The sequence below is a fragment of the Thamnophis elegans genome, chromosome Z (assembly GCF_009769535.1).
Source record: "Thamnophis elegans isolate rThaEle1 chromosome Z, rThaEle1.pri, whole genome shotgun sequence".
Classification (NCBI taxonomy): Eukaryota; Metazoa; Chordata; class Lepidosauria; order Squamata; family Colubridae; genus Thamnophis; species Thamnophis elegans.
In genome coordinates, this window is record NC_045558.1 from 89,019,797 (window position 1) to 89,043,726 (window position 23,930).

The 23,930-nt window shown below is 37.7% G+C and overlaps 1 protein-coding gene across 5 annotated transcripts in view; it reads right to left on the minus strand.

The window, feature by feature from the left end:
• Positions 1-213: 213 nt before the first annotated feature.
• LOC116520805 (charged multivesicular body protein 3) overlaps positions 214-23,930 on the minus strand; it is a 37,245-nt gene continuing 13,528 nt past the window's right edge. The window contains exons 1-7 of one of the 5 annotated variants that reach the window (XM_032235171.1): positions 11,318-11,407; positions 11,014-11,130; positions 10,221-10,281; positions 9,169-9,348; positions 6,962-7,083; positions 6,528-6,642; positions 214-597 (exon numbers count right to left, since the gene is read on the minus strand). In XM_032235171.1, the coding sequence (XP_032091062.1) occupies positions 458-597; positions 6,528-6,642; positions 6,962-7,083; positions 9,169-9,348; positions 10,221-10,248 (585 nt within the window). In that variant the 5' untranslated portion in view covers positions 10,249-10,281; positions 11,014-11,130; positions 11,318-11,407 and the 3' untranslated portion in view covers positions 214-457. Of the gene's footprint in view, positions 598-6,527; positions 6,643-6,961; positions 7,084-9,168; positions 9,349-10,220; positions 10,282-11,013; positions 11,136-11,317; positions 11,414-21,632; positions 23,627-23,930 lie in introns of those variants that run through there. The other 4 variants (XM_032235170.1, XM_032235169.1, XM_032235173.1 and 1 more) reach the window with 4 other exon arrangements.

Consider the following 23,930-nt stretch of genomic DNA (forward strand, 5'->3'; position numbering starts at 1 on the left):
GTAAGCCTAGGCAGTTTCTTCTTTTTAGTCAGGTAATTTCCTCCTTGAAATGCAACCTTTGCACTGTTTATTTGTAATGAACTATTACCATTTTATTACTCTCAGCTGAGATTGTAATAAAGCAATAAAAGCTGTTTATTGAAATCCAGTTAGTGCTGGAAATCTGTATAATGCTACCATGATATGTGCAATCCAAAAATGCATTTGAGGAAATCATAGGTAAATCATACATATTTTATTTTGTTTGACAATATACTAGATTCTCTTTATTATGCCAGAGATGTTTTGACCTGACATACATTGATGTGGCAAAAAGGGTTAAAAAAAATATTTCTGAACATAAGCGCACAAAAAATAGAATATATACAGGAAAAACTTCTGTAGGAAGATTTACATTATAAAGGCATGACAGAATTGCCCATGGCGAGATGAATCCAGCTGTGCAACTGTTTTTCTTTTAACTACGAAGTGTAGCTAATCTTGACTGCATAGCTTCAATATCTTCCTCTTCATCATCTACAACAGCTGCTGTGGCCCCTTCAGGCTCTTGTTCTGGAAGGGCATCTGTAACCTTACTTGGTGCTTTGCCCAAGGCTCCTGCAAAAATAAATCAAAGCAAGCAACTGAGCAACAAAAAGAAACATTGAAATATACAAGAATCGTCTTAAAACCAGTTTGATTTAAAGGTTAAGCCACCAGGCTACAAATCAGGAGACAAGTGACTTCTAGTCCTGGCTTTAGACATGGAAAACTGACTGGATGTATTTGGGGCAGTCATTCACTTTCAGTTCAACCCACCTCACATGATTGTTGTGGGGAAAGGAGGAAGAAGTATGAGAGGTATGTCCACTATAAAAATAATAAAGGGGGGATCTGAAAAAACCCTTTCTAGTATAGTTCTTGTTTAATATTGTTCAAAGGGTAACATCAACCTCATTCTGTTTATGGACCAGTTTCAATGAAGTGTTGCTCTCCACTGCAGAAGATACATTTGGGAGTTATAAGCAATCTGAAGAAAATAGGGGCCTTAGATGTTCAGGCAAAACAACCTAAAGAACTTTATGATATATAATAGCTAATATTAAACATGTAAACTTGTAAAAATCTTACTGAACTTAATGCTAACTTCACAACCAATAAACTGACAGAACTATCTGTTTTATTGGAAGCTGTCATCCCTCACCCCAATTAATATAATTTGTTCTGAGTACAACTCAATTTACAAATTTTTATCTTTAGAACTAAGGCCTGACATTATCAGCAACTTAAAGCTTTGGAAGTTGAAAATAAATTTCAAATTAATTCATTATATGTGGATAGCATGCAGTGGAAGAAGCTTGCTGCCCAATGTGCTTCATTTGAAAGGAACCAATGATGATGATGAATTCATTCTAAAAACACTGCCTATGAGTCTTCAAAATCATAATTTTAAATGTATCTTGGGATGAATCCAGCTATCCAAGTAACCAAATGGTGTAAAGATAGCATGAGTATTTGAGCAAAGAAGCTTGAAGAAAATTAGTAGGAAAAACATGTCCATGGTTCCCTAAATAGGCCTTTTATATCCCAACAAACTGGAAAGGACTTACTATGTGCAAACCAAATATTATCAAGACAAGAACATTATGAAGCATGAAAAAAACATCTGAAAACCAGGACAAATAGAAGATAATATATGTATGTAGCTGAGGGTAAATTGTGGAGTCATTGGTCCTCTCTGAGCTTAGTTGTTTTCTTGGCTGATTGTTGTTCTGATAGTTGATTTCAATAATCCCAATGAGCAGGTATTAACATCAGGAATAATAATAGACTAGCAGTCATATAATAAAAAACAGCCAAAGTACTACTAAGAAGAAAACAGTACTCCCACCAATGCAAACAAAACAAGCCATTGCATATAAACAGACTACTACTGAAGATGTTACGTTGTTGAGTAAAGAAACATCCACAAGAAAACAACCAAACTGTCAGCCTCTGCTTTGCTGCTGCTTCGGCTGCCATTGAAACGGGGAGGGGGGCATGGTATTTGGGAGGGGAATACTAATTGTGCTGGAGGAGGATCCTGGAGTTTGCTGCCTTTCTTGCTGCGCATGTGGAGGAGGTTTCCCGCCAAGGCCAACGGCACCGACATTCCATCTGGGTGATGCCTTTCGAAGTTATCTCACACCTGACACTTGGGAGAATTATGATTGGACTGTAACTGGGATGCCAAGGGGAGGGGAATGGATTATTCTATATATCATTTGCTTTCGCGCCTAAATAATCAGTCTTTCACTTTGCTACGCTTCTAATCATTTATAATTAGTAAAAGTACACTTGATTTCTATCAATGGAGTCTCGTGGTTTTCTTTCCTAATTCTTCAATGGAGGAGTGCTGACAGTAAGCGAAAGACTCATTCACACCCCACCAGGAGTTTTCAACCTACCGTGGGGGGTGTACTCACAAGAAGGACGGAGAAAATGTCATTGCAAGGAAGCGATGATGAGATTGAAAGAGAAACTGCAGAACCAACTTTACCTGAAAGGCTAGCTGGCCTAAGGATAGAGAAGCCTGTGGTTCAGCCCCGATGGACTTTGGGAGTGGGGTAAAAAGAGGATTATGAGAATTTGGATGCAGGAGTCACCAGACGGAAACAAAGGAAAACCCCAGCAGACTGGAAAGAAACTATGACCAAGCGGAGGTCCCGGGAGAGAGAAATGGAAAGAGAGCAAACGGAAGAATTTGCACAAAGGTACTCCTTGCATAAATTTAGGGAGGGTGAAGAGGCCGAGGGAGGATGGGAGCAAGCAAACCCAGAAACAGTCTCCCCCCCCCCCCCAGCCAGGGCTGTTGCCAGAGTAGGGGGGTCCCCCAGAAGACGCATAAGTGCAAAAGTCCCTCCCTTACCAGTAAAATATAACGGTGATACAAAGAGGTTGGGTCCTTTCGTCATGCAGATTTGCAACTATATGGAAAAATATGGCCAAGGTTTAAAGTCAGATGAGATGAAAGTGCAAATAGTTTCACTTTCTTTGGAAGAAAAAGCGGCCGTTTGGATGGTGAGCTTACACCAATGTAATTCCCCTGTCCTGAGGAATTTTAATGACTTTATGACTGCACTTAAAAGGAGGTTTGATGACCCGCTGATTGAGAGACGAGGGAAGGTGAATTTTATGGCCCTAAAACAGGGAAATAATCCAATGGCTGAAGAGGTTCAAGATCAGTTTGCATTGGGATTAAATGAGGACATTTACCAACAATGCGTTAACAGACACCTTCCTAAGCGAATTGTTGCTGGCTATGAAAATACAGCAGATGTTGAACTAGACTTGATTAGAATTCAATGTGTGAAAGGGGAAAAAGCAGAGAGATCACCCCCCAGCTCAAAGGGCCCCATTCTGCATCAGGGGTGAAGGGAAGGGCAGCTCCGCCGGCAAAGACAAGCCTTTCATGTGCCTCCGTTGTGGAAAAGGAGGCCATCGCGCCATGGAGTGCCGCGTTAAACTTCCTCCGCCCGCCCAAACCCCTGCCAAGAGGAAAGGGAAGGCAAGCAAGGCCCTGGGGAAGGAGAAGGGAGCTGCGCTCGCTGCTGAGAACACCCCCCAGCGTTTCCAGCTGGAGATGGAGGAGGGAGCGGACGCGACCACCAGCTCCTCTGATGACTCCGATGACGACGGCTCGCCTCAATGCATGAGTTCACATAAAGGCCCCATGTTGATCCCAATTGAGTTAAGGGTGCCATCTGGTGGGGAGACGGAGCGGCTTTCCGCTCTATTCGATTCGGGCTGTTCTAGATGTATGATTAATCCTGCAATGGTTGAGAAACTGGGCTTAAAATTGAGGGCTTTGAACACCCCTATTGTTTTTTGCCAAATCGATGGATCCATTGCAGGGGGAGGCCCGGCCTATTTCTACACTGAACCTCTAGAGATGAAAATGGGCACCCATGTAGAATTGATCTCTTTTATTGTGGCACCTGGGATGGACAGACCCCTTATTTTGGGACTCCCCTAGCTTCGTAAATGGAACCCTCGCATTAACTGGAGGGAGGGGTGGCTGCGCATCCGGACCAGCACAGCCCCAGATGGGGATGCCAACGCCCCTGAGCCTGGTGGCTCCAGCCCCGCATTGGCCGCCAGGGGCCAGGAGAAAATTGAGGGGGAGGAAAAGATTCCGAAAGAATATTGGGACTTAAAAGCGGTTTTTAGTGAAAAATCTTCGGATAAGCTTCTACCCCACAGGAGCACTGACTGCTCCATCGAGATTTTGCCTGGAGTGCCGCTTCCAAAACCCCAAATTTACTCTATGTCGCCCAGAGAGATGGAGGAAATGAAGAAGTTTATTGACAAAAACTTACAAAGGGGTTTCATTGAACCAGCCAGACCCAAGGTGGCGGCCCCTGTACTATTCAGGGAGAAGAAAGATGGCTCTCTGCGCTTATGTGTGAACTTTAAGAACCTTAATTCAATCTCTTCTCATAATCTCTACCCTTTGCCTCTGATGAAGGACATGCTGGCCCAACTGGGAAAAGGCCGCATTTTTACTAAACTGGACTTAAGGGAGGCATACTATAGAGTCCGAATTAAGGAAGGAGATGACTGGAAGACTGCTTTCAACTGCCCCCTGGGGTGCTTCCAGTTCCGTGTAATGCCTTTTGGCCTGCAGGGGGTCCCTGTAGTTTTCATGCAGCTAATTAATGAGATTTTGCATGACCACCTTTACAAAGGCGTTATCGTATATTTAGATGATATCCTTATTTACACGCAAACATATGAAGACCACGTCAAGTTGGTCCGCACTGTCCTGAAGAAACTCCAAGCCGCGGAACTTTATGCCAAGTTATCCAAATGTGAATTTCACCAGGAGAAGATAGACTACCTTGGGTATCGCATCTCACCCGCAGGGGTGGAAATGGATCCCGCTAAGGTCAAGGCAGTCACTGAGTGGGAGGCACCCCGCACACAGAGGCAATTGCAGAAATTTTTGGGTTTTGCTAATTTCTACCATCAGTTCATCCCTTCTTTTGCCAAAATTGCACTTCCCATCACTAATTTGTTGAAGTCCAAAGGTGGGCCGAAACCTCTGCTTTGCTGCTGTTCGGCTGCCATTGAAACGGGGAGGGGGGCATGGTATTTGGGAGGGGAATACTAATTGTGCTGGAGGAGGATCCTGGAGTTTGCTGCCTATCTTGCTGCGCATGCGGAGGAGGTTTCCCGCCAAGGCCAACGACAGCGATATTCCATCTGGGTGATGCCTTTCGAAGTTATCTCACACCTGACACTTGAGAGAATTATGATTGGACTGTAACTGGGATGCCAAGGGGAGGGGAATGGGTTATTCTATATATCATTTGCTTTCGCGCCTAAATAATCAGTCTTTCGCTTTGCTATGCTTCTAATCATTTATAATTAGTAAAAGTACACTTGATTTCTATCAATGGAGTCTCGTAGTTTTCTTTCCTAATTATTCAATGGAGGAGTGCTGACACAAACACACAGAGCAACAAGGATTCCACAGCCAGGACAGATCTAGACCATGACTGAAAGCTAATAAGAAATGAAGAATTTTCACAAGGAAAATGCTTCATTAGCAAGAAAAATCTAGAAAAATATCTTGCTTAAAAAAAATATTTAGCAACATTAATATTCGTGCATTCAAGATGAAGTGAAAATGATTTTCTACGTATTTTGCTTGTATAGATTATATTAACTTTTATGATTGTTATGTTATAAAATACATCTCATAACACATTGTTTAAAGAAACTTCTAGATCAGTGTTTCTCAACCATGATTATCTTAAGCTATGCAAACTTCAGTTCCCAAAAGTTTCTAACCAACACAGGAATTGAAGTCTTTAAAAGAGGACTTGAGAAAAGCTAGGGAATGTCTGATTCTTACTGAAATGACTCGATTAATTTAAGTAGCTGTTTCTGCCTATTATTATTTGTTACATGGCTTTAATAAAAATGTCTTGTTTGGAATATATTTGCTACTCCTTGTTTTCTTACAACTAAAAGCCTATCAATGAAGGGTGTGAAATTTCTGTAGGGGATAAATTCATATTAGAACATAATATTAGGTCGAAATGGAATTGGATATGTATTTTAAAGGAATGCAAACTGTTTCTAATTTTAAAATCGCAATGTTATGAAATTTTGACAATCTTACCACATCTATTAGAGAAAACACAGCATAATAACTGATAATTGGAGACAGTGAACAATATTGCCCAACTTTTCCCTTACCAAACAGTTTCTGACATCCAATCACCATGATTGTAAGAAATATAATAAATTAATCTAATAAAATATGCTTGTATAATGTAAATGCTGAGATAATGATTAAAATCAATACAAGCAAGAATGCTTTAAATCATATATGTATACTAGTATTTAATTTAAACTTAGAATTTAGTTTAGCTAACAAAACCAAAAATGAATTTGTAAATTAATCAAAGTATTGGCATTGCAAAAAAAAAAGAGCTATATATCCATTAATAAAGTGTGATTCATAGTAAAGCTGTATGCACATTTATGCCCCCACTCACCAGCAGTAATTTCAAACAAAATTTTGTCAATCTCTAGCTCTGCTTCTTCTTCCATTTCTTCTTGATCTTCCATACTTTCAAACGTGTCCTCTAACATTTCTTCTATGATACCTGCCTAAAGGATATGCAGAAATTAGATCATAATGTTATCTATATGTACATGATAATAAGAAACCAATCCTCCCAATCACACCTTTAAAAGATCTAACTATACCAAACTAAGTTCACCAATTCAATGGACTGGAATGTATGGCAAGCATTTGCTCTGAGCTGATCTTAAATCTACAAAGGAAAAGGGTAGGTGAGACCATGAAACCAGGAGACACAAATAGATAATCCATATTCTAAATCTATTTGCATCTCTCATATAGTTTGTTACATTTTAAATTTGTAAATGATACACTCATTATACTTTAATAAACTTTTAATCTCACCTTCATCATTTCTTTGGACAGCTCTCTCATTGTAGACTGAATTTCAGGGATTTTTACTAGGTTTTGCATAGCTTTCATGACTTCTGTGCTCTTTTGCAGGGAACCAGCTACTCTCAGGACAGCTGCCAAGAGAAAGCATGGAATGTTTTAAATCAAACTGAGATCAATGGAAGAGCATCTTTGGCATCAAAATTGTCATGGCCACCCAGATAAAGCTTCCTATTTAATTCGGAGGGGAGTGAGGATTCTCAAGATTACAAAATAGTAATATTTTCCCCCATATCTTAATTGTATAAAGATCCATAAGAATGAATATGTCTCTAAAAGTCCAGCATTTTTCCAGTTGTTCTATAATACTTTAAATTGTACAATCAAGGAAAAATAATATTCAATAAATACAATAATGCAAAACAACTATAAAGTGCTAAACGTGGTTTATTTTGTCCTTTCAGTAATGTTTTCAACAACTAATAAATGAGCAATGTTAACATTATTTATTGTATCAGTAGATCAGCAAATTCTACTTCTTAAGCAAGAAGTAGAAGTTGTAATTTCTAGAAATGTTTACATGTTATTTTGCAACCTAGAATTACCTTTTTTGACAGAAAATACTACATTTCTGACCCCAATGGAATCTATTTTTTGACACCAACTTGCCTGAGGATGTTAATTGGGCTGCTTCTGAACCTTTCCACCCACCTATGGAGTGTATTAAATTCTCTGGCACACATTTCAACTAAGCACATTGCAAGACAAGAATGCAGGTGGAAGAAAATCATGAATCCTTGATGTTCTCTGAGCTTGGTCATTTTTATGCAGATGTTTCATTAACCAAACTAACTGACAAGAAATCCCACTTCTTGCTAGCATTGATGATGTTACCTAGTTTGGGTAACAAATGTCTGTATAAAAACAATCAAGCTCAAAGAGCATCAAGGATCAATTTAATTCTGAGCTACAAATATTATCCTTTTTCAGAGGAAAATCATCTCAAATCTAATAGAATACCAGAACAAATTCATTATTGAGCCTACTTTGTGGAAATAAGAAAATATTTCTTTTTTTCCTCTTTATTGCCACATTCTCTCAGTTTCACTCAAAAGAATTTCTCCAAGTGATTTGGAGTCTTTTAGGTTGTGATCAAACTAGAAATGATGCCAAACCCTTGATAGCTCATAATAACCAAATTCATGTTTGGTACCATCATTACTGTCTTTTCAGTGCTAAAGACATTTTCATTCTCCCACGTGTTCCAATAGTATATTCATCCTGTTGTTACTTTTAACTTAAAGGCTTGGTTTAAATTTTGTATATTTACTGATATTATTATTGCTGATTTTATTTTGCATTTTCCAATTGTGGTATAAAATGTATGTATTAATTTTTTAACTTATTTTCTTGAATTGTAAAGCTGATTTTTAACTTTTTTTAAATGGGAATTTTTTAATGGGAAGTGATAGAAGTATATTAAATTAAAAAACATGCCACATTATGAACTAGAAATACTGTCTTTCTTATTGATGCTAGTCTAATTTACTTCACTTTCCAAATTGTATAATCTATGCTGACAAAATGGACATCTCAATTTAGTATAAAATAAACCCCTTCTGAATTCTAGTATGACAAACTAACATTAAAACTTTTGGAAAAACATCTTTTAAAAAGAGAACATGGATAACTTGCAAATGGAAAAATACTCAATTTCAATTTGGATAATTTTTAAAATGCTATTCAACTTCCTTCCTGGCCAACCAAAAGAAAAATCAGCGCTCTGAATTTATTAGTCCCTAGTATTTAACAAATTTTATGCTTTCACATAATTACTTCTTTGCTTAATTAAGGTCAAAGTCTTCTTTCAGAAGTATTATCCTGATTATATAGACAAAGAGCTAATATGCCATCACACCACTGTATTCTAGCATAGATAACTTGAAACTAATTAGTACCTCTAAATGTGTATGTCCCTTTTCAAAAATCCAGTTAATAATGTGAAACCAGGATAGCTCAAATGGGATCATTATATGCTGCCCATCTCTCCAATAAGACAAGTCTGATGCAGGACAGCACATGTGCACACAGTTTAGAAGGACTATTTTTTATTCCAAACACTATTATTGGTTTTGTGAGTTGGTGTATTAACCTTATTACATTTTAATTAATGTATTTTATTAATACTTCTATTAATATAAATATAAATATAACCGTACCTAGTTGGTTCTTCATCCCCATCAGGACTGAATTCATGTGGGCCCTGGAAGCATACAGTTTACTCACAGCCTTGCGTGAACGGATCATTTCCTTGGCCAGGATAATACACACATCTTTTTGCCCCTTTTTTGCAGCATCTTTAATTGATCTTTTTACCTTTTCTTCTTCTCTCTGAATATCTGAATTAAAGAAAAATAAAAGTAGGGTTTAAAAGGGTTTATTTTAGGATTTTAAAGAGGAATATTTCCTGACATCATATTAACATGGGAAAAACAAGTGATATTTTTTTGTCACCAAGCTGTACGCCAGCAACAAGATTTACCATTAATACTGAATATCCTTTCTTAAATTTTTTTACCTCATCAAAAATGCTCTTTAATCTTTCTAAGAATATGAGGTGGGATTTAGTAGCTATGTTTTCTGGCTTCTTAAGAGACATATTTCATCTTTTTCCAGGAATTCAAGTTAACTTACATGAGGATTTCTCTTTATTTCATTCTCTTAATAATGAATCAGTTAAGTACTTAGGCTTAAATAGAATGACTTTATATTGCTAAAGTAGGCTTGAAATTGGAGCTCTCAAGTCCGAGGCCAATCTTAGCTACCATTTCTCATGGACTCTTGGATCTTAATATCCAACGGTGAAGTCTAATCTGAATTTTTCAAAAAACATTTTCCAAGAATATATTGACACATATATTTTAGCTTATTTTGGAAGAACTTAACAGCCACCAATATCTAATATAAGTCTTGAAAAATTTAACAACGGTCATGGTCAGGGCTATTTTAACTGGATCACCTGAGTGCATGTTGTGCTTGGTTCCAGTTGCCCTTTAATCAGGGAAGTATATACAAAAAGGCAGCTATGTGAAATAATCTAACCACTCTAGTATAAAACATATGGAAGCTGTACTCATAACAGATAACCTAGTTAATTACTCATGGCAGAAATGTGAGCAACAATTTTATACCACTAACCAAATTAGAAAAAAGTTCTTAACGTTACCACTTAACGTTACCACTTTCAGAGAAAAAGTGTGGAAATACAGACCTCTAATTTGTCTATCAATCACCCTCATTTCTTTCCGTATTTTCAGTGACCACTCATTGACCTGAAGATATAAATATTAGAAATAAGTTTAAGAGATTGAGCTCAAAATTATGAACGTTTGTTATTCAGGGGACTTTTTCCACTCAGGTAACCTTCTCCAAACCTAGTCCTTCCCCATGTTTTTATTACAATCATTTGAGGAATGAGGGGAATTATAAGCTAAATGCCTGGAGAGATATTTTTATAGAAAGCAGCAATAAAGTTCTGTGAGGCTACTGTGATGAAATCCAACAAGTATCAGAGTCTGACAACAAGACTCTGAGGACCAATCTTTGACTCTGAGGTCACAAACACACTTGTTTGTGACCTAAACACTGAAAGGCTGTTCTTTGAGGCATAATCACATAAATAACAATGCCACTTTATAATGGAGCTCTCTCTCAGTGTAGCTTACACATTTACATTTGTTTATCAAATCAGAAGGATTATTCTTTAGGCATATGCTTCAAATATATACATGAGGTAGAAAAATCACTTGGGATTTACAAATTTTGACATTTGACAGAATTTGTTGGATTCCATGAATCTCAATACTCCAAAAAATAACCATAATAAAGAATTCAGTGTTGCACGAGCCTAGCCAATTGCTTGGTTTGCACATAGTCACTTGTCTGTTCTCTTACCAAACAAAGGATATGGGAGGTATCGGATGTTACTGACCCGAGGAAGCATTACGGAAACGAGAGATTTTTTTCCCCAGTAAACAATGCAAGCAATCCTGGTTCCAAATTACCTTTCAACAAACGCACAAGAACTACGCTTGCTGTGTGGGAGGATGTACCTGGGCAGTCGCCCCTTCCTGTCCAACTTCACTAAGGCTCACACGGGGAAATGTGGGGAAATGACTCCGCTGTTCTTAATAGAGAAGTGAATTAAAAACAGGCGACGGGTTGGCCCGCCAGCGGCAATCCCAACTAGACACATTCCTTCGCCAGGTCCGGCTGCCTGCCTTTCAGACCTTCCCGCTGTTCATCCTCCACTTTCGGCCCATCCAGTCCCACCTTTGGTCCCCTGAACTTCTCTCCCACGACCATTACCAGATCTTTGGGCGGCTTTTCTGGCGTCTTCCCAAACAAGCCCATCTCCAACAGTTCTAACTCGGTTTTTTTCCGGCTTCCGGTCCCGACAGCTCTTTCTACGGGACAAACAGGAAGTGGAGTAAACTATAGAGAGAGGAAAGGGTAGAGCGATGGTCCTTGTTAGCGAGGCTTCGCGCTTCCAATACATTCAGAAGACACACGCACCCCACCCAGGGAGGGAGGCGTTTTTTAATGTTGGCAACAGCAGGGACACCCCCCCCCCACTCCCCACCGGGAGAAAAGGGAAAGTAAGACAAATGTTTTACAGAGGAAAAAACTTGTTTGTGTTAGTCTTCCAAACTGCAGACGGTTGAGGATGTTGTAGTCAACGAGGTGAGTTAATACAGCAATTTAGTGTTGGGAAGGGCTCGCCTGGCAGGGTTTTCAGTTCCTATGAAATGCTAATCACAACAGTCGGTAGATGACAGAAAAAAAGTTTCCACAGCTCTGAGGTACTAGATGATGATGATGATGACGACGAAGGCCAGCTAAAGGGCTACCTCACTATTTGGAAATTTTAAATTTATCAGACTTGAACATTCTAATTCTACAAAAAATCACCCTACTTGGAACAGCTTACTTTTACAGTTCCTAGGTCCTTGGTTACGACTCGAGCTGTTGAGCTACCAACCAGCTCCAAAAGCTGTGAATCTCACCAAAGATTAACATAATAATAATAACAACAACAACTCCGCCATTGCCGGTCCCAAGCCCGGATGAGAAAGGAGGAGGGTTGGGGTCAGGTTGGCAACCTGGCCCCATAAAAAATACCCGCCAACCCATACAACATGGTGAAAGAAACGAATAAAAATTCTATACCGCATTGGTCGTCATGCGGGTTAACAAAGGCCGCGGCGGATGTTGAGGTCCCTGGGCATCCGTCGACAAGTGGGCTACAAGTGGACCAGCCAACAAACGACAAAAAATCGTGCCATAAAGGCCTGTTATTACAACTCAGAGCCAGAAAAAAAAGGCTATTTAAAGTGAATGTATGAATTATGGAAACAACAATATACAGATTCAAATGTTAGTGAACAACGACTAGCAGATCATAGGCGATTTATTATACAGAATAAAGTGTTTAGTGAAGTTGAACAATAATAATAATAATAACAACAACAACAACAACTCCGCCGTTGCCGGTCCCAAGCCCGGATGAGAAAGGAGGAGGGTTGGGGTCAGGTTGGCATCTGGTCCCATAAAAAAACCCCGCCAACCCATACAATATGGTGAAAAAAAACAAATAAGAATTCCATACCGCATTGGTCGTCGCGCGGGTTAACAAGGGCCGCGGCGGATGTTGGGGTCCCTGGACATCCGTCGACAAGTGGGCTACAAGTGGACCAGCCAACAAAACGACAAAAATATAGTGCAGATGAAAACCGTGCCATAATGGCCTGTTACTACAACTCAGAGCCCGAAAAAGGAGGCTATTTAAAGCGAATATATGAATTATGGAAACAACAATATCCAGATTCAAATGTTAGTGCACAACGACTAGCAGATCAAAGGCGATTTATTATATGGTATGAAGTGTTTAGTGAAGTTGAACTAGAGGAAATTCAGGCAAATTGCAAAACTAAAAAAACAATATCACAAGCAGAAATAACTGATATTCAAGACACAACTAAAGACATTATAGTAGAACTCCCAGAAGAAGCTCTCGGGGAGGAAATAACACCACCACCACAAGAACCAGTTATCACTGAACCAACTGATGAACTAACTCAAAAACAAAAAGAATTGAAGGATAAGATCATGGAGCATTTTCTGCTTAATGAGGAAAGGCAACGTTTACCATCACTAACAACTGTGCCTAAGAAAATTTTGACCCCTATCATGAAAATGGTTAATGCAGTGTTTTCAACAATTGAATTGGGATCCATCTTGGAAACGAACCAGTTAATGTACAGCACAGCTGTAATAGTCACTAATGAATTAGGCATTAAAATCAAGGTACCTAGTCACACAACAGAAAAAGCATCAAAGCCAAAGTGGAAAATCCGATTAGAACAAAAAGTCAAAAAATTAAGGGCAGATGCTAGTAACTTAAAGAACATGCATGAGCAACGGCTTAAAAACAACAAAACCATAGATCGGCTAATCAGAAGATATAGATTGGATACAAGAAACATCAATGAAGCTGTAGAGATTGTAAAACAGCGGATAACAGCAACAGCTAGAAAAATTGAAAGATATGAGGCACGAATCATCCAATATAAACAAAATCAGCAATTTCGATTAAACCAACGGCGTTTTTATCAAAGTCTTAATGTGAATGGTGACACCAAAAGTGAAAAACCAGAAAAGCAGGCCACAGTTGAATTCTGGAAAGAATTGTGGGAAAATGCAAAGGACTACAATAAGGAAGCAAAGTGGATACATGACTTTGAGAAAAGCATTGGCAACAAACAAATGCAAGTATTAGAAATAACAACTGAGATGGTCAAAAATCGAGTAAAAAAGGTAAAGAATTGGACATCACCTGGAAAGGACCAATTACATGGTTTCTGGCTCAAATATCTGACCAGTTTACACGCAATATTGGCCAGGCAACTGAATGAAATTTTACAAAAGGGCCAAATTGATGAATGGTTGACAACTGGAAAAACATACTTGATTCAGAAAGATGCAACTAAAGGAACAACACCTGAAAACTACAGACCAATAACATGCTTGCCAACAACCTTCAAATTACTCACAGGCATTATTGCAGATAACATGATGGATTATTTGGAAACAAACAACATCTTGCCAGTAGAGCAAAAAGGCAACAAAAGAAGGAGCAGGGGCACAAAAGATCAGCTCCTAATTGATAAAATGATATTAGAAAATTGTAAGAACAGAAAAAACGAACTTGAATATGGTCTGGATTGATTACAAAAAGGCATTTGACTTACTGCCACATAGTTGGATCATAAAATGCTTAGAAACAACTGGCATTAGCAAAAATATTACATCCTTTACTGAAAAGGCGATGAAACAATGGAGAACTGAGTTAGCAGTAGGGAATGAGATCTACGGAATGGTTAATATCAAGCGAGGAATTTTCCAGGGTGATTCACTTTCACCTCTTCTCTTCATCATCGCAATGATCCCAGTATCAGTAATCTTAAAAAAAATGAAATTAGGCTACCAAACAGCCAAAGAAGCCGAAAAAATTTCGCATTTACTATATATGGATGATTTGAAACTCTATGGAAAGTCAGAAATAGAAATCCAATCATTGACAAACACAGTCCGAGTATTCAGCACCGATATTTCAATGCAGTTTGGCATGGAAAAATGCGCCACTGTATCCATAAAAAGAGGCAAAATCACTGCACGTGAGGGAATTGAAATGCCCAATGGCCAACTAATTAAATGCAACGAAAATGAAGCCTACAAATACTTAGGCATTCTACAGTTGTATAACATCAAGCATGGAGAAGTAAAAGCGATTGTCAGGCGAGAGTACATCAACAGAGTTAGGAAAATTTTGAAATCTAAATTGAATGGTGGAAATACAATCAAGGGCATAAATACCTGGGCAATACCAGTTATAAGATACACAGCTGGTATAGTTAACTGGACACAAGCTGATTTGGACATTTTGGACCGAAAAACCAGGAAACTAATGACAATGCACTACAGTTTACATCCACGTGGTGATACTGATAGACTGTACCTGCCCCGAAAATCAGGTGGCGGAGGATTATTACAAGTGAAGCAAACAGTTGAAGAAGAAAAACGTGCACTGGCTGATTATTTAAAAGAAACTCAAGAACATCTATTAATCGAAGTAAAGAACAAAAATCTACTGAAGGCCCAACAGACAAAACAAGAATACAGAAAAGATGTGATAAAATCAAGAATGGAGAGTTGGCAGAACAAAGCACTGCATGGTCAATTTCTGGAAAAAATAAAAGATAAAGTGGACAGTGAACAAACTTGGTTATGGTTAAAAACAGGTACATTAAAGAAAGAAACAGAGTCACTAATCCTGGCTGCGCAAGAACAAGCTATCCGCACAAATGCCATTAAGGCCAAAATCGAAAAATCCTCTGATGATGCGAAATGCAGACTTTGCAAAGAAGCTGACGAAACTGTTGATCACATACTCAGCTGCTGTAAAAAAATCACGCAGACTGATTATAAATTGCGGCACAATTCAGTAGCACAAATGATCCATTGGAATTTGTGCAAAAATTATAATATTAAAACAGCAACAAACTGGTGGGAACATCAGCCTGAAAAAGTCACAGAAAATCAGATGGTCAAGATCTTGTGGGATTTCTGTATACAAACCGACAAAATACTGGCGCATAATACACCAGACATCACACTGGTTGAGAAAAATAAGGTCACAATCATAGACATCGCAATACCAGGTGATAGCAGGGTCGCCGAGAAGGAACATGAAAAAATCGCAAAATACCAGGACTTAAAAATCGAAATTCAACGATTATGGCACAAACCAGCAGTGGTAATTCCAGTGGTAATTGGCACACTGGGTGCTATTCCAAAAGCACTGGAATTACATTTAAAACAGTTAAAAATTGACAAAATCACCATCAGTCAAATGCAAAAAGCCGCACTGCTTGGATCTGCACGCATATTACGAAAATACGTTACGACGTCCTAGGCCCCTGGGTGGGGCCCGACTAGTAACCAATGCCAAATCCGGCGAAACAACTGGCCGCTCTGATACAATTGTATAATAATAATAATAATTGATTGATTGATTGATACCTAGGACTCTGGCAGCAACTTGTATCAACCATTAGCAGCAGTCAGTGATATTTGTGACACATCTTTCAATGATCATTTGACTAAGCTTCATGTTTAAATAACAACAATAATAATAATAATTCTTTATTGTCAGTGCACAACATATATACAATGAGATTGATTGAGTGCTCTCAGTGCATCCACCCAACATAATACAACTCAGTGAAGAAAAAAATAAAAAAAATCCCTAACCCAATAAATCATATTAAACACCCAGTCCCATTACACCAATGTGAACATGTTACATGTTGTGCCAACCCTGTAAGTCCATCGTACTACTTAGTTATGATGTTATTTCGCATTCAGGAGTTTGACAGCCCACGGATAAAAACTATTCTTCAGCCTGTTTGTGCGGCTGGCTATGCTTTTATATCTCCTTCCCAATGATAGGAGGGTAAAGAAGTGCTGACCACGATGTGAGTCATCCCTGAGGATTTTCCTCACTCTTTCAATATCCAGGATCACCCTCTGGGAGAAGTTAAAATGCACCACTATTGATAAACGCCTCCTCTTCCTCATACAAAAATTGTATGCCAATTCCACCCTGAAAGTGAGGTGCAATCCCCAAGGGAGTTTAACCGGCTCAGTAAGAGTACAAAAAGGGGTACAGCAGGGTTGCATCCTGTCCCCCTCCCTCTTCAACTTCTATATTAATCCCCTGATTGACCTTTTACAGAACCCAGATTTCCATCCTCCTAACCTAGCACAACGCAAAGTGCCAATTCTCTTATATGCTGATGACACCGCTATCAAACCCCCATAGGACTGAAGAGAGCAATTAGGGCAACACTCGGCTATTGCAGGCAAAACAAGCTGGTCCTTAACTTCGATAAATCAAAAATTTTAGTTTTTGCTAAAAGACCACGCCAATATTCCTGGCAAATAGAAGGATATAGTTTGGAACAGGTTAAAACATTTAGATACCTTGGTGTGGTTTTCCACTCGCTAGGGACATGGAAGGCACACCTGGATCACACATTGCAAGTAGCCATTAGGTCCTCAAATGCAATCAAACATTTCTTTTATACAGGTGGAGGTCAGTTAGTACCTGCTGTCTTAAAACTTTTTGAGGTCAAAACATTGGCGCAAATTCTCTACGGGGCACAAACAGGAATCCTTGCAAAGAGAGACTTGTTAGAAACCATTCAAACAAAATTCCTGCGAGCCATCTTAGCTGCTCCCAATGGAACTCCAAATGCCCAGTTAAGAATTGAGACAGGCATGCCTCAAATTCAAGTAAGAGCCTGGAAGATGATGGTCATTTATTGGCTTAAAATGCATTTCTTTCCAGAGGGACTGTCCCCACTAGTGTTGACTGACAATTTCCCTTCCCCCTGGAAACAAGCAATTGATCACAAGCTAGGCTCTTATGGGCTTTCATCATTATTATTAATGTCCCTAGGCTTTGAGCAAGCAAAGAAAGTAGTAATCAATAGAATGAAGGACATGGAGTTCCAAGAAGAATTAAATAGGTTGCCTCTCCACAGTAGGGACAGAATAAAACAGGGTGTGTGGGAATCGGCAAGATATCTGAATGACCTGATCTCTCCAAAACAAAGAATAGCTTTCTTCAGAGCCAGATTTAACATTCTTCCCTCAGCACTCCTCCAGGGCAGGTATAAAAGAACACCTATAGCCGAACGCATTTGTATATGTGGTAAAGGAGAAGTGGAAGATAATTCACATGTACTATTACACTGCGAGCTATACAGAGCTTGTAGGTCTGCATATATTCTCCCCTTATTAGAGAGATTGCCAGGGAGGGCAGACAATGTTTATCTAGGCTTTCTCCTCCAGGACACTAACCCGGCTACCACGTATGCAGTGGCAAAGTTCTGTGCTGCTGCAATGTCCATAAGAAAAAAATTGGCTACAGTATAGTACCATCTTGTACCAATTATCTGGATATACCTTTAACAATCTTTGGACCATAATGTTATTATCCACTTTTAATGTAAATACTTTTAATTATATTTTAATGTTAGTATTTTTAATATAGTGTAAAGACAAATGTATATTGCTGGTCTTTGACCGTAATAAAGATCTTACTTACTTACTCTTTCTGTATCCCATCTCTTATCTCTAAATAAATTTATAAAGCATCATTTCAGTCCTAGTTTAACCATCATACAAACCAATTTTTTATTCATTCCTTTTACTTCTAAAAATCATATATGTTTAGTATTTTGAAATAATGTCATTTCTATTTTTGTCCCTTCTCATAAAATTCTCATAAGATTTTTCAATGCTTTAATAATTCTCTTCTGTAAATCCAGCATATAAAAATTATCTGGTTTTCTTTTGGTTTAATGTCTGTATATCACTTTTAATTATTAAAATATTAGGCAGTTTCTTTATGATGTCCAGTGTACCATTTTTATTCATTTTTGTACCCTGTCATTGTTAAATCTACTTTCCAGTCAGTTTCTTTCTTATTCTTCTTCCATAACATCATTTAGGCAGTTTATCTATAAAGGCAATATCATTGTTGACATTATTGATGTGATTTGATTGTTTTTTCTAAAGTATCCTTCAATATTATCAATGTTAGTATATTTTGTGCCATTTATGTAGCTGTTGCGTGTTTTGCTTTAATCAAAACCTTTAGTTTACTTTAGTGTCTAATTTTTAAAATCTTATTTATTAATTCAAAACCACAGCATTTTCCATCAGAAAGGATTCTTTATAATTGTAAAAACTTACTTCTTAGTCTTACACTTTCTAAAATTGAAATTTTAGAACCTTTTGCTTTTTCCCCCAAGTTCTTAAGCTTGTAGTTATTTTTTTTTCATTAAGAATTGAAAGCAAACTCACCTGGTATTTTCAGACTTCTTGTTCCAAAGGTTCCTTAATAGCTAAACAATAATAATAAATAATTTTTGAATCTGGTCAGAAAAAGTATGTAAACATAGATCAGAATTTGAGGAAGATGAATATTCCCTCATCTCCCAGTGCTGAAAACCTTTCAGAGACTTCTTTTTGTAAGGAGCAGCTAGCTGAAGCATTTGTAGATCACTAGTGCTTATCTGGGAAGCCAATCGATTCACTGGTTCTTCATTCTTCATTGTAGTCGTCAGGTCTACCTTTTGCAGACCCCTCTTCAGTTCCATTTCTTCTTCGGGAAATATTTTCTATTATTTACCACCCAGAAACCATATGGAACAGGGCAGAACTGTCTGGATCATCAAATCCCCATCAAATCAAATCAACCACACTCAGCTATATAGTATCAAAAGACATTGACACAAACATCCCAAAATGTCTGGTACAATAGTTACATACAGTGGTGAACTTATCTTCAAATGATACAGTAAATCATATAGATCTTGGTTAAAATTCATAATACCATGAAAGTGCAGCTTTTCAGTTTAGCTTGTTCTTCAACTGTAGCCAGTATCTCAGTTCTCTTTGATTTCCAAAATTTTATATTCAAAATAACAAAACACTTTCTTCTAACTGTTGCACCTTGCAGACTGAAGTTTAGGAATAATAGACTGAATTTGTGCTAATTGGAAGATTTAGCAAGAATCTAACAGCTTTAAATCACTGCAAACTGACAATAGCAACAATATTCATGTCATTTTTTCCTGGTTGTTTCTGATACTTTGCTTCTTTTGTTATCCTTTAACTCTGTGTAACTTCAGGATAGTTCATTTTTCTACTGGAGGAAAATCTTGCATTACTCTGCCTGTTTCTCAACTCATTTGATTGTCTATTTTATTTCACAAGACTTTCAGAAGAAAAGGTTACTTGTTAGTTTTGCGGATCCTGCTCATAGCAACAACAATCACATATATTAAGAACATGGATTTTGAGGTAAAACACTAGCATTTTGTTTTCTCTTTTTCATTCTGGAGAAGAAAGAGATACTTTTATTTTACTATATCCGGAATAGTTCAGACTCGAGCATGATCACCACGAAATGATGTTTTTTCACTCTCCTCCAGCAATTCAGGGTCAATGGGGTTGAAGAATGGAAAGTGTGGTAGGATGAAAATTATTTTCATCAAAAACAAAATTAACAATGCATCATTAGGCAAGTGAATAGAGCAATCAAGAGATTTTTCAGAAATCTGCATTGGACTATCCTCCAATCCTTGAGTAAACAGAAAAGTATGCTGGCATAAACTATGCAATCCCTTTGTCAATCCTTACTCTGCCATAATAAAAAGCCACTGTTCTCATGGATTTGAGGGTTTTGTTTTGTTGTCAATGAGGAAAACTACTCTAATTCTCAATGTGGGATAAGTTGGATAACAGTTAGAAAGTTTAAGGAATGCTGAGCTTAAGTACCTGTAAGTGACTGAAATTATAGATAACTAACTATGCAGGGAGATATGAAGTGAAGCAGGAGACCTGTCCTGATGTTTGTATTAGTAGCCCCTGCTCTGCATCTGTGATTTGTTGGGCAATTCTGAACACCCATTTAACACTTTTTCCAAATGAAAACTAAATGTTTTCAGAATAGTTTGAAAGATCATTAACATTTGTATAGGGAAGAACCAAATTTGGTAGTTTTTAGAGATCTGGGGCTGCCTGGGTCCAACAGTTTTGAAGGCCACAAATATCTGCACAGCTTTACTTTGTATACCTGCACCCTAGCCTACCAAACCAGCAGAGATGGGTTTCTACCTGTTCCGCCGAGTTTGGCCGAATAGATAATAACTTGGCTGTCTGTGCTTCCAAACTGGTTCTATCTGTGGCGCCTATGGAGGCGCCATCTTGTGTTTTGCTTCTGCGCATGTGTAGAAGCAATTTTTTACCTACTGTGCATGCGCATGTAGTGCATGAGTGATGTGCATCCCTGAGCGTCCCAGCAGTAAAAGAATCCGGAACCCACTCCTGCAAGCCAACCTCTGGGATGCTGATCAAAGATTATAATAAAATATCAATTTATTCAGTAAACCATGATTAAGAGTTATACCTTCAAATGGCCTGTGAACTCAGTACTTCTTTCCATGATAAAAGCCTCTTGTGACTAATCTCTATACTTTAAATGTACACCACTTTTAAAGACATGTTTTGCCGATTTTCAGTTATAATGGAGAAGAATACAACCTGTCAGCTATTAACAATAAAATACAAACATACAGATGTCAGCATAGCCATAAAGCTTTTATCTGGCAAATAACATGTTAAATTTGATGCTGGGTGACAATGCTGGGGAAGAAAATGCTAGAAATGAGACATTAAAAATAGGTGAATTCTGAATAACAATTTCTATCAATTATGGCAAGAAATTTGCTCATCCGACTTTCTATTTTTCAGGAGTCAACTTCAGATAAAATATTTAAATAAAAATGGTGGAATAAGCTTTATTGGTATACATGAGATGAACACGACAGTTTAAAGAATAATGAGAGAGAGATTGGAAATGTCTGGGAGACTGGGAAGGTTTGTCTGGGAAGTGAGTTTGATTTTTGATTTTTTGCAGAAAGGCTAGAATATAAAGATAGCAATTTAACACAAAAATGTTAAAATGATTAATATTGAAAATTATTGCTCTTTGAAATAATTTATTTTTGTGAATTTGTTTTTAAATGCATACTTACAAATAATACATTATTGAACAGAGGTATGCTGAAAAAAAAATCTAAAGAAACATATAGATAATTATTTTTTGTTGAAGTTTCTATGTTCACCCAAATCTTATGTTAAACATTGCAGAAGTATACTTTTGTTGACACACATCTGGTTTTTCTGCTTGCAAACAAAAATTAATATTAATTTAAACGTTCAAATGTTGCAAAGGAAAGCTATAATTGTACTAACACATATTCATTATTTCAACATACAAGGCAACCAAATGATTCTGTCATAAACATTAGCATCATGTTTATTTTACTTCACTGCACTAATATTTAAACTAAACGTCAAACCACACCGTCTGTTTGTGACTAACATTTAAATGGCAAGCAGTAATACATAAGAAGGTACAAAGGAACATTATTAGTATACAGTTAAGACAGGCTATGATTTGATAATAGCTGATGATGTACATATGGCTTCTTTTTCTTGTAAGATGCCCATCTACAGACAGGGCAGCAATGTCGCCCCCCTACTAGCCACATCACAATGCAATTCTGGTGAAAGACATGGCCACATGGTAAACCCATTAATAGACACCCATTTATGAAATTCTCTAGACATACAACACATTCGGTACAGTGCAACATGCCAGCCGGCCAAACTGACCAGTCAGGCTCCAAATCATCTCTAGTATTATATGATTCATATGACTTGGCTTTGGCACATGAACAGGTCTCAGCATTGCAAAAAACTTCTCCTTCGCAAGGATTTAGAAGGGTTCTTCTCTCATCCTCAAATAACTCTTTATCATTATTTGGAATATCTTTGCATTCACTATCTGAGTCATTTTCACTTTGGGAGAGTTCCATCATTTCCTCTTCTGAGTGTCCATCAAAACATTTAAATCGCCACATAGGTAAATTTTTGATATAATCAGTTGATATCAGAGGATGAAGCCACAAATCAGGGAAAGCTAAGCGATCAAGAAAGAGATCTGGGTCTTCATCCCAATCAGATTCAAAGGGGAAATGCTGAAAAGATGTGATTGGATGGAATAGATAACTGGTGTACCAGTCCCAAAGGCTTGACAGCCATTCTAAGTTATTGGCATTTATTTCATCACTGTTATTATGTCGTCTTTTTTTCTCAAAATAATCAATTAATAAACCATGTCCCAGATATGTGCTGAGGAACAAGGCAGGGTGTGATGAGTAGAACATCCAGTCAGCTCTTACCCATGAAGCGAGGGTCGTTGTATTAGAATAACGAAACAGTTTTAAACTATATTCGTAGAAGCTATCTAAATAAGGTAATTGCAAAAAACCCAGAACCGGTAGCCAAGAAATGATTAAAAGAGAATTATAAGTCCCTAGAGTGCTTATAAGAATAACAAAGCGCTTTATAGTAGCACCTTGGGTGATAAATAAGTCCATCCATGCCATCAAATTAACTAAGACTAAACTTAAAACAAATAAATCATTAACTTCAGGTTGTAAAGATCGCAAGAAGGAGTCCATAGCATAAAGGGATATAAATTCACCAGTATTATTTCCATATCTGTAAATACCTTCAGGAGTTCTAAGAATATAAGATGGTGTCTTATAGATGCCCATTTCTGCAATGTGACTCTTGTTGTCCCAGTTTTCTACATTCACAAAAATAAACTCAACTCTGCCAGTAAATTTCACACTTAGTGCAGAAAAGAAAGCTGGAGGCTGGTCTAATTTAGCAAACAAATATATTTTCACTCTATACTGGTAACGTTTATTCCATTCTTCTTTCAAGTGTTCTGATTTGAATATTGTTTTGATTCGAGAAGCAGCATGGGCTGTTATCCATTTGAAAATATGTTCCGTTTCAATTTTACGTCCACTATATTCTTTAAGCATTACTTTCCCTTTGGATGTACTTGTTTGTGGAACTGACATAATTAGCGTAGACTTTACCCAACCTCTTCTTCTGCAGTATCTACAAAGAAAACATTCAGTTAAACTAAATAGTAGTTTAAAAACACTTCTTATAGATTAATGGTATATTCATCTGTATTAATCTGGAGATTTAACATTTCTAATATATGCATGTCCCCATTAATAGTCCTTTCAACGAACTGGAGAAAACCCCACAAAAAATTGAGCTCAGAATTCCTGAATTTACTTAATTTGAGTAGTGAGTAGTTTTGCTATGAAGTGGGAAGGAGTAGAATTGTTGTACACGACAACTTGGCAAATGCCTATTTTCAAAAACAAACTTACCTTATTAGAGCTGTTTAAAA